Source organism: Stegodyphus dumicola, chromosome 2 (genome assembly GCF_044657685.1).
Source record: "Stegodyphus dumicola isolate Sdum_Otavi_A_Nest chromosome 2, ASM4465768v1".
Lineage (NCBI taxonomy): Eukaryota > Metazoa > Arthropoda > Arachnida > Araneae > Eresidae > Stegodyphus > Stegodyphus dumicola.
Window position 1 is genome coordinate 266,966,152 of NC_140769.1, and position 15,767 is coordinate 266,981,918.

At 32.5% G+C, this 15,767-nt stretch overlaps 1 protein-coding gene across 6 annotated transcripts in view; it reads right to left on the minus strand.

Annotated features, from left to right (window-relative positions):
• The window catches only part of Gyf (GIGYF family protein Gyf), a 95,847-nt gene that overhangs the window by 61,045 nt on the left and 19,035 nt on the right, over positions 1 to 15,767 (minus strand). For 4 of the 6 annotated variants that reach the window (XM_035364844.2, XM_035364842.2, XM_035364843.2 and 1 more), the window contains 7 exons: positions 11,951 to 12,083; positions 6,809 to 6,837; positions 6,568 to 6,702; positions 3,107 to 3,289; positions 2,396 to 2,487; positions 2,251 to 2,316; positions 292 to 738 (listed from right to left, as the gene is read on the minus strand). In XM_035364844.2, coding sequence (XP_035220735.1) covers positions 292 to 738; positions 2,251 to 2,316; positions 2,396 to 2,487; positions 3,107 to 3,289; positions 6,568 to 6,702; positions 6,809 to 6,837; positions 11,951 to 12,083 — 1,085 coding nt within the window. The remainder of the gene's footprint in view (positions 1 to 291; positions 739 to 2,250; positions 2,317 to 2,395; positions 2,488 to 3,106; positions 3,290 to 6,567; positions 6,703 to 6,808; positions 6,838 to 11,950; positions 12,084 to 15,767) is intronic. The other 2 variants (XM_085812129.1, XM_035364845.2) reach the window with 1 other exon arrangement.

Sequence of the window (15,767 nt, forward strand, 5' to 3'; positions counted from 1 at the left end):
ACATGCACACTCATTAAACGTCACTAACTGTGGCAGTTTATATTATGACAACTGTAAAAATATGTGAAATAAGGAATATATATATATATATATAGTATATAATTTGCAAAATAAGATTATAGTTATGGGGATAGCTTCATGGAAGACATTTTAAGGGAAACTGGCTCGTATTCATCGAGCAAATTAAGCAGTCCCATAACTACTCAATATTTCAGAATTCTTGAGCTTTGAATATTTATATCACATTGATAATTAATTTAAAGTAGAAAGCAAATATAAAGAATGTATCACCTCTTCTGTCCACTGTGCCACCATATTTTCTGTGGCTTTTTTATGATGAGCAAATGTATCTTCTTCAGCAATCCCAGAGGATGGTACTGGGACATCTGGTATTCTCACATTATTCACAACAGTACTATTACTATTTGTACTTTTTACAATATCATCAGGCACATTTGGCGAGGTAACAGGGATGTAAACAGGGACTTTTTTTACTTGTTCCACGCTCACACCAGTTTTTATCACATTATCTGTGAATATTTCAGCTGAACTTTTTACAGGGGGTTTGGAAATATTTTTACATGACTCAGACACAGGCTGATGAGGATGTTTTTCTACAACAGTTTCTTCAGTATTCACAGATTGTGAATTTCGTTTTGCTGGAGTCTGCTTGCTTGTAGAATTTGAAGATTTTTTCTGTAGTTTCTTTGAGCTACTCTTAGATGCTTCCGGGCTATTCTGAAAAAAGATTATTCATGTATTTTAAACAAATGTAACATACTTAGAAAGAGTACAGCATACATTCTTCATCTATATTTTTCTTTATCCAAATAAAATATCAACATAGTTAGAAAATGGAATATACTTTTCAGATTAAAAAAAGAGAACAGATTAAGAGATGTTAGTTACCTATATTACAACATGGTAAATTTTCAACAGCTATTTTTCTGGTATCATAAATGCTTATATAGAAAATGAATAAATCTCATCACATATATACAAGATGCGTAAACAAAACTAGTGTGGAAAATATATTTACCTTTCTAAAGTTATAATTTGAAGTATTTATAAAAATTTCAGAATTAAGAGCAAAGAAATTTTTTATAGATGGAACTTATCCAATGATGCTGTCTTCAGTATCAATCACAGCCTCCAGATGACCTCAGAAAGAAGAAAGTGTGTAATTTATAACTTCAGAAGACAAACTTCTAACTGATTCTTTGCCTCAGTTTTCCCAGGCTGTCTTACTATTAATTCTTTCAATAAAACCATATATTTATGAGTCAAAAGAACTGCACGTCAGGTGAACTGGGATATTTATCAGGTGTTATGGCAAAAATCTTATCCTTGAGCACTCGAGTTTTCCCAGCCATGGGTGCTGGCACAGCTGAGCTTGACTATAGTCATCTGTTTTCATACAAAATTTGGTTTGCAACCAAGATTTGTTTTCAAAGAAACAGGAGCTCCTCATTCTGTGTTTAGCTTGATCTTATGCCTTTAGCTCTGGCCTACACATCAAAGGAATGTATGGCATACGTGAGTGGATGGAGTACAAACCGAAATTTGTTTAAATTTTTGCCAATTCTATTAGTGCACCCTGTATTACATGACTTTTTTTACAATAAAAGATATCAATAAAAATGGAATTAAATCAAGTATATGCATCTAATTGTATTTCTAAGCATTAACTTTTAAATACATCACTATATAATGACTTCATCCAAGACTTGAAAAGAGACTGTTCTTATCAACTGAACCAGAAATCAGTAGTTCTAGATAATTATCACTTAATAATGAGAGTACTCAAAATGATGAGATCTCATGAAAATTTATTTTGACTCGGCCATGTTTTTGGTGACCTCTTATTACTCAGATAAAACATTCAAATATAAGTTCCAATTAAGAGCAAATCATGATATAAAAATCATCTTCAAACATTGCTAAACAAACAAACATTTGATAGTATTAAAAAATAAAAGGTTTCGAATTGTTATCTCATAAATAGGGAGAGAGGTATTAATTCCTTAATTAATTTTTTTCAACAACCTACCTTACATTTGACAAACTTTTAACCTAAAATTAAATATTAATATTTTTGAAAATTCAAAACTATTTTTCACGTGTGCAAATCAAGCATTTATTTAAAAGGCCATCACACCTTTTATTATCTTTAATTCCAATTCCATTATATAATATCAATCACACTTTAGACTAAGGTAATTAATTAATCATATGCTTCTAAAAAATTACTTTCAATGTCCCTTCATCAGCTTCATCTGAGACATATATTTCATCCAAAGAAGTATTCTCTGGGACCTAGAATAAAATAAACATTAGTAAAAAATATGATTCTTTATTTTATATCATATCAAAATATCATTTCGTACATACATACTTTTGTTTCCAAAAATGCACCACTTGAATCAAATGTACCAACAACGTCTGGTTCACTTGCTTCATCAACACTCCATTCAGGCAAACTATTACCTTCAAAAATAATTATAATTGATAAATTTTAATATCTTCTGCAATGTATTAAAAATGCATATGAATGCACAATTTACAATTAACTGGTATTTCACTGTCATAAAAGCATAAGCACTTTTATGATAATTTAAAAAAGTTCATAAGCACAAGTACTGGTTTTGTAACTTTCAGGAAATAATTTTAAAAAGGTAAAAAAAAAAAAAAAAAAAAAATTATAAACTTTTAAATAATTTAATGTTTTACAAGCACTTACTTTTTTATTAGGAAATACAGATTTAAATTTTTAGCGGTCAAATCACTAACAGATATCATATAGATCAACTAAACTCAGTTTTAAATATCACATACCTCATATATTTCCCAAAATGAATTTAACACTTTATATAATAAAAAGAGTTATTCTTTCATGTAATTTCTTTGCCCTTGAAAGAATACTTTTTAAAATATGAAAATTAGGAAGAAAGAAAATTATACAAAATTACTATGCAATTTTGCAATTTGATTCCACGATATTATTTCACATTCAAAGCACAAAAACAAATAGCAGTATGTGGCAGGACTGGGAATTAATCACAGTATGTAATTTGTCAGAAATACTGCTTATTCAAATTATAGTTACCTTGCCCATCATCTTTCCAAGAATGATGACTGCCTGTTTTTTGTGGGGGATTTTGACTACCACCTTTAACAATTCCATTGATGTTACGATTTTGAGAATTTCGATCTAAAATATCTCGTCGGTCTTTTTCTGAATTTCTCCAGGATCCTCTTCCCCCTTTAGATAAAGAGGTAAAAAAATTATCTGCCAATAAATAAACGTCTGAATAAATAGGATGATTAGGCATTGTTCTGTTATCAGAACCGCATTCAGGAATGTGTGTGTATATGCATGTATATGTACGTACATGCATGCATGCACATATACACACATACATCCATTTCTGAAGCCGGTTCAAATAATAGAAAAGTATGAATGATTATAATAAACAAAACATACGGATGAAATATATATATATATATATATATTTTTTTTTTTTTTTTTTCTGCAAGCCAAAAGCATAAGTTAACACATTGACTAAAATAACATAAATTATGCATTCATTCTGGGACTGCTCTTCATATTTTTTGACACAAAATAAATTACAAATATAATGGCACGATAAACACTCCTTATTTCTATGTTCAGCTTAATAAAGAAAGCAAAAGTTCTTTAACCTTCTGGCAAAACTGAGCAATTTTCAGCTACAAAGTCATGAGCCACAGACATTATGTTTTGCTAACAGCTTTTTTATTTTGATTGCAATGTTCTTAGATACACTTATCACAAGCTACAAGAAATTTTCTCACGACATCTTCAATTACATTCCACTAGGGAAACCTATTTACCACATATTTCTTAAAATAATAATAACAAATCTGAAAGTTTTCATATTTTATATTATGCCCAAAGGGGCAGTGTTTTCGCGAGGGATCAAAACAGAATTTGAAAAATGATACAGACATTCAAAGTTATTTGACGCAAAATACTATTAGACATTGTAACATCTTTGCATTGCTATGCTACCAACACCAGTAAGAAATGCTAAGAAACCTCATGCATAAGCGCTATTGTTTTTTTCACAATGCGAGAAACATACAAGCATTCATGCAAATTTTCTATTATTTAATTTCTTTAAATGTAATGCAGGGCTCTAATATTTGGTGGCAACAATTTGAAAAGTGATTCAGACTTTTACAGTGAACCAACACATAATGCCAAAACGAAATTAATAGCCTTTTTGGGGTAACACCCTTTTGGGATAAAAAGTAGATATTTCTTAACTTTAAAGCTGCTGAAAGAATAAAACAGTAAAACATTAGACTCATAACTTCGTACTCTGAATCGCATGCAGCAAAAGATTTCACATTACATACAAGTAAATACACTAATAGAGCTTACTGATAATGAAACAGTAACACCTGCTGCTAATATGGTACACACAATCCAAAGCATATTATTTAAAAATTTATAAAAAAAAAAAAAAAAAAAAAAAAAAAAAATCAAATCATGCATTCCTTTCAGCATTGCTAGATAATCCCTCTTCCCCTTCTTTTGCATACTTAGAAAAATACATATACATTTATTTTAATTCAGATTATTTTTAATGTGTTTTATAAATCAAACAAGAAAAAGTATTTGAAGGCATCCATATCTTTTAACTCTTTCTGACTGATACAGAAAATTAAAAAAACATGAGAGCAGTCAGTCCAATCACCCATTGTATATTTATTAAGAAATGCAACTACCAAGATTTAATAATCATCCACATTTAACACCAGTGTTAAATAATCTACTTGTTAATTTAGAAGTCAAACAACAAAAATTAGTGTTGCATTTGCAAATTTTCACACGACTAGTTTTGATGGTTTCACAAACGACTTTTAAATTAATATTTATTCAGCATGTTATTTTAACTTAAATCTACTTGGCTTGGATTTTAATAATCATACTATATTCAAGACTGCAATATATTGTAAATGTATGCAAAATGTATGCCTACATTCACATTCACATTTTTACAGAATAGTTTCATTACTTTCATTACATTTTACTAAAAATAATATTGTATCAACAATTTACTACACTTTTTTTAAAATTAAGTACATATACTTACAAAGGGCAAGTAGCTGCATATTGTTTCCCAATTATAAAGTACAGTGGATGGACAAAAATATGGAAACACCTAGTGAAATGCATGTTTGAAAAGAAAGATTGATTTTAATGAAATATGTAGGTGGCGCTGGCGTTTTTGACTACTGACGCCACCTATACAACTTCGTAAATGTGCTAAACAGTTCAGTTGTTGTCGGGAGTACCGTTATGTGAGGTTGTCATAGCATTATGTCAGAGTTAACAGACTTCGAACGTAGGCAAATTGTTGGAGCACGTATGGTAGGTGCTTCCGTAAGCAAGGTAGCCGAGGTGTTTAGTGTTTCAAGAGGTACGGTATCGAAGATTTATTCCGCATATTTGAAAAGCGGAAAATCATCATCTGCTAAATCACAGTGCGGACGAAAGTGTGTCTTGAGCGATTATGACAGACGATCATTAAGGGCAATTGTGATGAAAACTAAGAAGACCACAGCTGCAAAAGTTACTGATGAAATGAATGTTGTGTTACCAAACCCTACGAGTACCAAAACAATTAGAAGGGAGCTTCATAAACAGGGAATTGCTGGCCGTGCTGCAATTGAGAAGCCACTCATCAGTGATGCTAATGCCCGTAACAGGAAAAGGTGGTGTTTAAGTCATAAAGCCTGGATTATAGAGCAGTGGAAGCGAGTAATATGGTCTGACGAGTCTTCTTTCACACTGTTTCCCACTTCTGGCCGAGTTTACGTCTGGAGAACGCCATCTCAAGCCTATAATACAGACTGCTTGTTGCCAAGAGTGAAACATGGCGGGGGTTCTGTTATGGTTTGGGCAGCCATATCGTGGTTCTCTGCTAGCCCCATGATAACTGTGTCAGGGCACATGACTGCCAAGACTTATGTGAACATTTTGGCCGATCAAGTTCATCCCATGGTACAAACTTTGTTCCCCGATGGTGATGGTGTCTTCCAAGACGACAAAGCCCCTGTTCACACAGCTCATGTCCAGGACTGGTTTTCTGAGCACGAGGATGAGTTGTCCCATCTCCCCTGGCCACCACAGTCACCAGACCTGAATATTATCGAACCTTTGTGGTCTACATTGGAACGGAAAGTGCGTTCTCGTTATCCACCGCCAACATCGTTATCTGAACTTGCCACTGTTTTGCAGGAAGAATGGTATAATATTCCCTTGGCAAATATACAGGAACTGTATTTATCCATTCCGAGAAGACTGCAAGCTGCTTTGGATGCCAACGGGTTTCCTACATCATATTAAGCAAACAAACATGTTTTTTTAAAGGTGTTTCCATATTTTTGTCCAATCCCTGTAAATATCAACAATACAAATTACTCATGAACTGTGCCACACACTTGATAGACACACGAAAGTTTTTTTCAATTCCATTTACACACTATTATTACATAATACATGTTTGTATTCATTACCTAATTTATCAGAATTACGAAGCCCAGAAGAGCGCCAATCCCCATCATCATCTTTATCATACTTCCGCCAGTAGTCACTACCACCTCGGATTAAATCTGGCTTCCCTGCATTGTCATCTAGCCCTGAACCTCGACCTTCAAATGGAAGCACTTACTTCATAAAGGCAAATGCAATTCTTACAAGTAAAATTTCTTAAGAAGTTAGAATTCTTTTATTAAGACTATTAAAAAATAAAAGTACCTGAGAATGTTCGATCAAATCGGCGGTCCCTAAAATGCAGAAAAGGAACATAAGGATACTTAACAAGAATAGAAATCAAAAGCTTGATTACTAAAAAATAATTCTGATGTTAATGAGGAAAGAAGAAAGAAATCGATACGGCTAAAAATTAATAAAACATGCTAGGATCATAGGAAAAACTAAGTTTTAAAACTTAAATTTCCATCAAGTAATGAATAAATGATTTTAAAATAAATAACATCAATAAACACCTCATTTATGAATATTAAAAATACATATGTCAATTTTTTGAAGCACTTTTGCACTAAAAAATATTACTAATGTCTCAAGTCACAAGTTACATACTCAATAACTTTTAGAAATTATACAATTTGTACGAATTAGTAAGAAACAAATTATTAATTTGCATCACTAAACAGGGTTCGTAGATACATTTTAGTTAAAAAACAAGCACCTATAAGCACTTTTCAAGCACATTTTAAGGAAAAAATAAGCACCTGTCTAATTACATTATACAAAACTGCATAACCTTAAAAATTAGACTTGTAATTTAAAATATGAGCAATGCAATATTTATTAAGAGAATAAGCATTACCTCAACCATGGAAAACATTTAACTTTTTTTTTTTTTAAATTTTAAATGAAAGTTCAATTTACAGAATTAGTTTACAATGAGAGAAAAAAAACTATGCAGAACTAAACTATATTACAAGATTTAGTGATGAAATTTCAGTTCAAAACATAGAAAATAACTAATAATAAGCTGGCACCTAATAATAAATACAATTTATTTTTCCACTCATATTAATATTTAAATAATTTAACTTAAATCAAAATTCTGAACATTTTCTAATTTTTCATTGCATAACAGTTTTCCCTTAACATATATTCCAAGCAAAGTAATTTAAAGAGGCACATTTCTGAAATCAGAAGACGAGAAATTGCTTAGTTGTTTATTTAGTTTCGGCTTTGGTACCGGGAAAAAATGCGCATTCATTAAAAAAAAAAGGATTAAAAAAAAGCACTAAAAGCAAAAAATAAACACTAAAAACCAAAAAAATAAGGGCTTTAAAGAAAAAGTAAGCACCTAAGAGACTTTATATTTTATTTTCAAATATAAAGGACTTATAAGAACTTGTAAAGACTGCTACGAACCCTGCTAAAATAGCTTACTCGGTCTAAGATCTTCAATATTTCAATACAAAAATCTCACCAGGTACTGAAACATTTTCTACCATAAAAAAAATATGCATATTTATTTAAAATCAAAATTGCACACCAAGTCAAAAAAAGTACAGCTTTTCCTTTTCTACTCCATTCGCAGATGAAAGCAGTATATTATTAGTCTACTTACAAGGCATCAGTAAGAGTGCTTATAAAATGTACATAAATACACCCACAGAAGAAATATTCTGAATGAACAAAAGATTTAAAGCAGCAATAACAAGGTATGCTAGCACTTTGAGCAAACTGAATGTCCAAATCAAACACAAATTATAATCTACCATTTCTCAAAATGTATTGCAATAGATAAAAACAGATAATTGTGGCAATTTCATCATGTCACAACAAGACAGGTGAGGCATTCTATCTGTTAAGTGGTAACAACTAATAGTTCTCCTCACTAACCACAATAAAAGTCTACCAATAATATATTATCAATGGATATTACAGTACCAAGTAAGTTTAAATGGCAGTTACCAATCATTAACCCTTTTGAGCCGGGTAGCGAAAACACGCACTTATCGCGGAGGCCAGCAGTGTCTTACGCAAGCGTCTCTCCAGGGCCGGGGGCTTTTTTGCTACTAAGCCTAAATCCATGAAATTTCCGAAGTATCAACGCATTGTTTAATAATGCTCTATAGAGTATTTAAACGGCTTATGCTTTATACATATTTTTATATATATACTTTAATTACCTTATTTCTTATTTAAATGCATATTCTACACATTTTATTTTAATTACTCACCATTTTATGACTTTTAACATTATACATTTGAAAACTAAATATATTACTTAAAATTCTCTTTTTGTATGAAAAATTTGAAAACAGGGATCAACACACAGTCCTACGTTACATTCCTTGCACTCGTAATAACTCATTTGCCGTTTTGGAGGATTTTCCGGGAATGTGAACAAACGAAGCATCGTCGTCTCATTTTCTTATCAGTCTCTTCTGAACAAAGTTTTGGAAAATGTCTTTCAGTTAATCTTTCAGAATCAATATCAGAATATCAGAATCAATATCTGAAATATTTTGCATCATTTCTGCTATTTCGTGCTCTGTTAAACATTTTCGACGCTTCGACATTGCAACAGTAAAAACAGAAAGAATTCACGTCTAACAAGATCTAATTATTTTCTAAAAACTGAACTGCAAACCGAAATACTCAACGCTTTAGCGCATATAAAACTTCTACTTACAATAAACAACTACCATGTGCGATTTAAAGAGACCTCATAAATCACGCCATTCGGAAACATTTAGTTCCCCGTTTGTTTATATAATCAAAAACACGTGTACGTGAGTCATGCTTCTCTCATTTCGAGTAGAAGGTCTAATGTACATGTATCTGAAACCATATGGACATACAGTGCCATCTTGTGGCAGAAATTATAGTTTCTAAAACGTCCTAGGACACTTGCAGAAATACGTGACAGTCGGTAGTAAACGGGAAAATGCTCTGGCATGCCTGCGTGTCAGCCGGGAGGTGAGTGTGTTCGTTGCTGGCACATAGACGTGACAGTCGGCGTGAAGGTGTTAGCGATATAAGTCACATACATAAATGTCAGTGCCTGAGGTATACATAATGTCAGTGATCATACAGTATATAAAATTGCATCTTAACTCCCATATAACATCAAATGTATATTACTCAACACACCCTAACTTTCAGAACATCAAAAGCGAACATTTTGCAGCTGTTTTGCATGGTCAGATGAATTCAGTTTTCTGCTCTACATATCTGATAGGAGAATACTGATATAACATTGACCGCACAAAACTTTTCATCCACTCTACCCAAGATGGCTATGTTCAATGTGGGTTGATGGTGATATGCTGCATTGATGGCATGACTCCATGTGGTAATTGGTGTTGGTTACAGTCCTTAAAGCTGCTGATTACAAACTGCATATAGAACAAGAATACATTTAATATAAATATATGAGAAGTTGCATTACAATACATAACAACACTGAAGACACAGAAACTATTATTGTCAGTTACTGTCCTCATTATGTGAGGATCTTGCTAAAGACAAGTCTCTCTAGGGAAGAGTTTAAGAGCATTCTGAGTTTCTGCCTTGTCTAAAACAATTTGCAGTCTAAATTAGTCACACCCTTGATTTTTTTTTTTTTTTTTTTTTTTTTTTTTGTATTTTGCATCATCTGATGTGTTATAGTTCAAACAATATCAAAAGAGAAACAGGATCATTGGTTTGTCAGCCTCCCTGAAATCGAGAGGCTTTGGTAACAGACACAGTGCAGATCACTAAAATCTCTTGACACTGATAGTAAAGTTATGATTCTTGTAATGTGTCAAGTGGAGCTTAACTCAATGAAATATTGCTTTTGCAATGCCAAAGCCTGTCATCTCATTCCTTGTTACAGCTCAAACACTGTGATGTATGGAGTACTGCACACAATAAAGAGGGATGACTTGTCACAATATTTTGAGCCCTGTATTGATGTAATTGATCATTGCATTTGTGGGCTGCTCAGCTCCATTAGTTGTGCATGGCTAGCTGGGCCCGTCAAACATTTACGGAGTGAGGCACCGTGGATAGCAAGAGTGATGCGGTTTGTCAGTTTTCCTCAGGTGGGTGAGTAGAGGAGGTGTGTGTTCCTGTTAGATCTGAAAGGGCACCACCGGGGTGATGGCATGACTCCATGTGGTAACTGGTGTTGTTTGTGTTTGTTAAGGTTGTGTATTACTTACTGCACATAGAACAAAAACACATTTAATTAAATCTATGAGAAGTTGAATTACAATATATAACAACATTGAGGTACAGAAATTATTATTATTCTCATTATGTGAGGATCTTGATGGCGGCAAGAATCTCTCTAAAGTTTAAGAGTATTCTGAGTTTTTGTCTTATCTAAAACAGTCTGCAGACTGAATAAGTTATGATGTCTTAATTTTTTTAGCTGTATTTCCCAATTTCCAATTTGTTGCAACTGAAACAATATCAGAATAGAAACAGGATCATTGGTCTTTTAGCTTCCATAAAATCGAGAGGCTTTGGTGACAGACAAGGTGTAGATCACAAAAGTCCTTTCACACCGGTCATAAAGTTTTGATTCTTGTAATGTCAAGTGGAGCAGTAATTAAATGAATTATTGCTTCTGAAATGTCAGAACCTGTCATCTCACACCTTGTAACAACTCAAAGACTTCAACTTGTGAGGGAAGCCCCACACACGAATTTCTTATTTTTGTGTGGTCTGCCGCAATGCAATAATAACTTAGTCATGATGAATGAAGCTTTCTTGCAAGACTTTAGATCCCGATGCCTTTAGAGAAGTTTCTACTTTGTGGTAACAAACATATCCTTACATAAGCTCCATATATCTTGAAAAAGGTAGTTTATTTCAACACTATAGTACACTCCCTCATCAATACCCAAGCATCATATGAAAAACACCCATCAAAAGCCATTTAAGAGATCTCCAATGTAACCACTTTTAAACTTAGATGAATCTCTCTAGAATATTGTTCAGCAAAATGGAATCCATGAATTCAGTTCTGATAATAAGAAGACTTGAGCAATCCACAACCATGGCTTCACACCCAAACTTCTCATTATCTATTGAACAGATGCCCAGTCTCTTAGGTGCTGCTGTTTATGCAAATAATCAATAAATTACTATAGAGCGTAACATTTTCATGAAAAACTATGGATTTTTATGCAATCAAGGCAAAAATTCCTAACATAATTACCACATTAGTTTCAGTACAGAGATTAAATATCTACCAATCTTCAATAAACATTAAAACTTAACAGTATTCTTGAATAACTAAATCATAGAACTTCACGTGGCAATGATTAGAAAAATGAATATTACATATATTAACCATGTGAATACAACAAACAGCATCACCAAAAATAAAAATTAAAAAGTATACAAGCTACTAACCTGTCATCCCATCGTTGATCTTTCTCATTGGCACTCTGACTTCGTTCAATAGGCTTTGGACGTGAATAACTTGATGGTGGACCATCTTCCGAGTCTTCATATGTTAAACCTCTTTGATAATAACCACCACGTCCTAAAAAGTAAAATTTACATTCAAATAGGTTGCATCACTCAGTCAAGTTAAAATGAATGCATAATACAGAAACACTTTGAAAATTAGACAAATGAACTTTAATTTTTCTCTAGATACTACTTATAAATAAATGCAATTTAGATAGATTAGATTTGGCAACATTTTTACAAAAACCAACTCATTAATTTGAATATTAATCTATTATAAAAGGTAACTTAGAATATGTAAAACTACTTTTGGCTTATTATGTGTACAAATTTTCAGATTTTCTTACATGCAACACTTTTAGATATGGCTAACAAAAGGATACAAGGATAAAAATAGAAGTTCCCAAATTGTTTTAAAGGGATAAAAAATAAATCAGTAAAACATTTTGATCCCATTAGTTCTAATATATAAAGTGTTGAGAAAAGAACAGTGATTTAGGAGTGGAGAAAAGAACAGTGATTTCGGATTAAAACATACTTCTACAAATCAGTGATAATCTGAAAATCATAAATTAATAGCTTTAAAAGTACATTTAATATATCTAAATAAAAAAACTTAAAGCTTTCTGCAGCAATATCTGAAAAGTTCAATAGATTGCATCAAATTACACAACTCTATTAAAGCACATTAAAGCTATCTGCCTATTAAAAAGAGCAGCTTTGTGAAGGACTTTTTAAGATAAACTGCCTTGTATTACATCACATATGAGGAAAGCTACATATATCTTATATACAGAGATTGTTAAAACATAAAGAAAAGGCTTTTGAATGACTTACCAGCACTTAAAAATGTGTCTACTTCAAATAATTTCTCATAATCTTGACCATGTGAGAATAAGTGACTTTTGTTGAAGCATTCTTATTATGAAAAATATTTTTCACACTAAAATTTTTTAACCAGGGACTGCATAAAAATTCCAGTTTTATACATACCTTTATTAGAAGATATCATTCATTTGAAACTGGTACAATCTAAAGTCTGCTTCCATTTTATTCAGCCTTAAACTACAACCCAAAAATCTATTCATTAAAAAAAATTACAATACTTACTTTTATAACACTAATACAGACAAAATTAGCTTTTGAAACAGACTAAAAACAAACTTGAGAAAGATTACCTACTAAATAATCAGAAACTATGGTAGCAGATTTTATTTCATTAAACACAAGATTAACTACTAAGTAATCAGGAACTATGGTTGCAGTTTTTATTTCATTGAACATAAATATTAATATGAAATTCTAACAAACATCACTTCCTTACAAAACATTAAAGAGAGCATTTAACTAACTGCATTACCAAAAAAAACCTTTCAAATAACTGAAGTAAATAAGTGTTTCAAAAAAGTGTACTTGTGTACTAATTGGTATATCATCAACAAACAGTTGCTGGCTTCTGGTAATGAAATATATTTTAAATGTCAGCAGATCAATGAAAGAGGTTTTTTGATTTCTTGCATGTAATTTTAGCCAATCACAATTAAAATAACATGAAACAGATTGTTATTGTCTACAGAGTATGCTTTGATAGGAACTCTGTTAAATAAGAAAGAAAATAACTTCTCCAACATATTCTCAGCTTTTACTTTAACACTTCATCATTATTACTTAACCCTCTCAGCGGCCAGGGTTTTCGCTAAGAAAGCACAATTTCCCAAAACTACCATGAGAACATTTTTTTTTATTATTATTTTATTGTAAAAACTCTGCTGCATACCTGCCAACCTCTAAAGATAAAAATTCAGCAGATTTCTCCCCCAAATTCAGAAGATTTCTCCAAAATTCAGAAGAACACGAAGAATTAATATCATGCTTTGATATTAAAAAAATAACAATTTATACAAATAGAAAAAAAAATTGTACTTACATTAGAAAAACTCAATTAAGTAGTAACTAAAAAATTTATTAGGAAACATAAAACAAGAACTTAATGTTACACAAAAAAATTATTGCAATGAATTTAGAGTGCATTTTTTGGCTTTAGCCAAAAATTCTTTGGAAAATTTCCTGTCATAACAATTAGTTTCCTCATAACATTTAGCAATTAAAATGTTTTCTAGAGTTTTGGGTGAAATTGAAGAACGAAACATAGTTTTGTTTTGTAGTTCACAACACTGAAGACTCTCTTGCACTCAGCATTACTGTGTGGAATTACGAGAACAGCACATAAAACTATTGCTAGTCTATCATATTTTGGTGTTCCATCAGCTCTTTTTAAGGTACCAACGAGGCCATCAAGTGTATCTTCTCCAGAACTGGCAAAGTCTTCAAACTGTGCAGCAGAAAATTGGTTCTGTAGTTCATCTAAAGCATCATTATGGCATTCATTTTCTTTAACTGTTAACAAAAATGGAACTTTATCAATAAAAAAACAAATCTTTTCAAAAGATGAATTTTCAATTTGTTTCAAATTTGCCACTTCAGCATTTAAAAGCTTTTTCTGCTGCCACATTAATTAAGTGGCATGGGCATCCAATAACAGTTAATTCATTTTGTTTTTTTTTGAGGAAAGAGGCTACACCCTTTTTGTCACTCACCATGACATGAGCATTATCTGCACCAAATGAAATGCAGTTTGATATTGGGATGTTAAGTTGTTTCAACTCTTTAATTACCAAGGAGGCAATATTTTCCCCCGTAGCGTCTCCATTTTACAATGGAAGACGCAAAAGATGAGTTTTCATTTCATCAGAAACATCACAGAAATATGTGACAACGATGGGGTAAAGCTTCCAATCGCTGTTGTTGCTGCCATCGATTGACACCGAAAATGCTGAATTCTGGAGTGCAGCTATCGTTTTACTTTGTGCATCGCAAGCAATTTCGTTCACAATAGAAGATGTTTTTGTGCGAGCACAAGCATATTTCCGAGCAATCTTGGAGTCGGGAAACATCCAACTGAAAAGTTGACCGGCGTGATTGGCAGCGCTTAGCGGCACGTTGTGTTCGATGAGGAATGCAGTAAACAAACACTCTGCCAAAATGACATTGGCATCCGAATTTGTAGCCGAATTTGAAAAAAAAAAATCATCCACTTTCTTTGACGTTGTCGAAGCCGAAGCATTAACTTCATGCTTTTTAGACTTAACGTGCTTCACAATGTCGCTTCTTTCACCGTGACTTATTATGAAGTCACACACGCACACGTTGCAAAATGCATAGTTATTTCCTTTGAAGGATTCTTTAATTGTTGGAAATTGTAGGCTGGCCGAAAATATTGAGAATACGGTTTTTTTTAACTCATTTCGTAACAACGACGTACTAAGAAAATTCGCAGCGCGTGCAAAGAAAAAAAAAAAAAAAACAGAATGCGACAATCCACTCTCGCTCAGTCCGAGATGAGTAATTCCCTTGCTGCTGAAGCGAACACGAAAAAAATAATCTGGCGCCCCCAAAGAAAAGAGAGGGACAAACAAGTTCAGCGCATTGGATTGGCTGGTTAAGCGGCGAGTTGTGAGAAACCGCAGGTTACTGGATTCAAAGTAGTCGGTAGTTGGCGGTAAAACACGATGCAATTGGCGAAAATCGCTGAAATGGCGAAAAATTCTAAAATTTCGACAAAAATCAGTGAAAACACTTGAAAAAGGAAAAAAATCGTAAAAAATGGATTACGATCGTAAAATCGTAAAGACAAACGCATTTTCGTAAAAATTACGAAAAATTCGTAAAAGTTGGCAGGTATGCTGCTGGTATTACA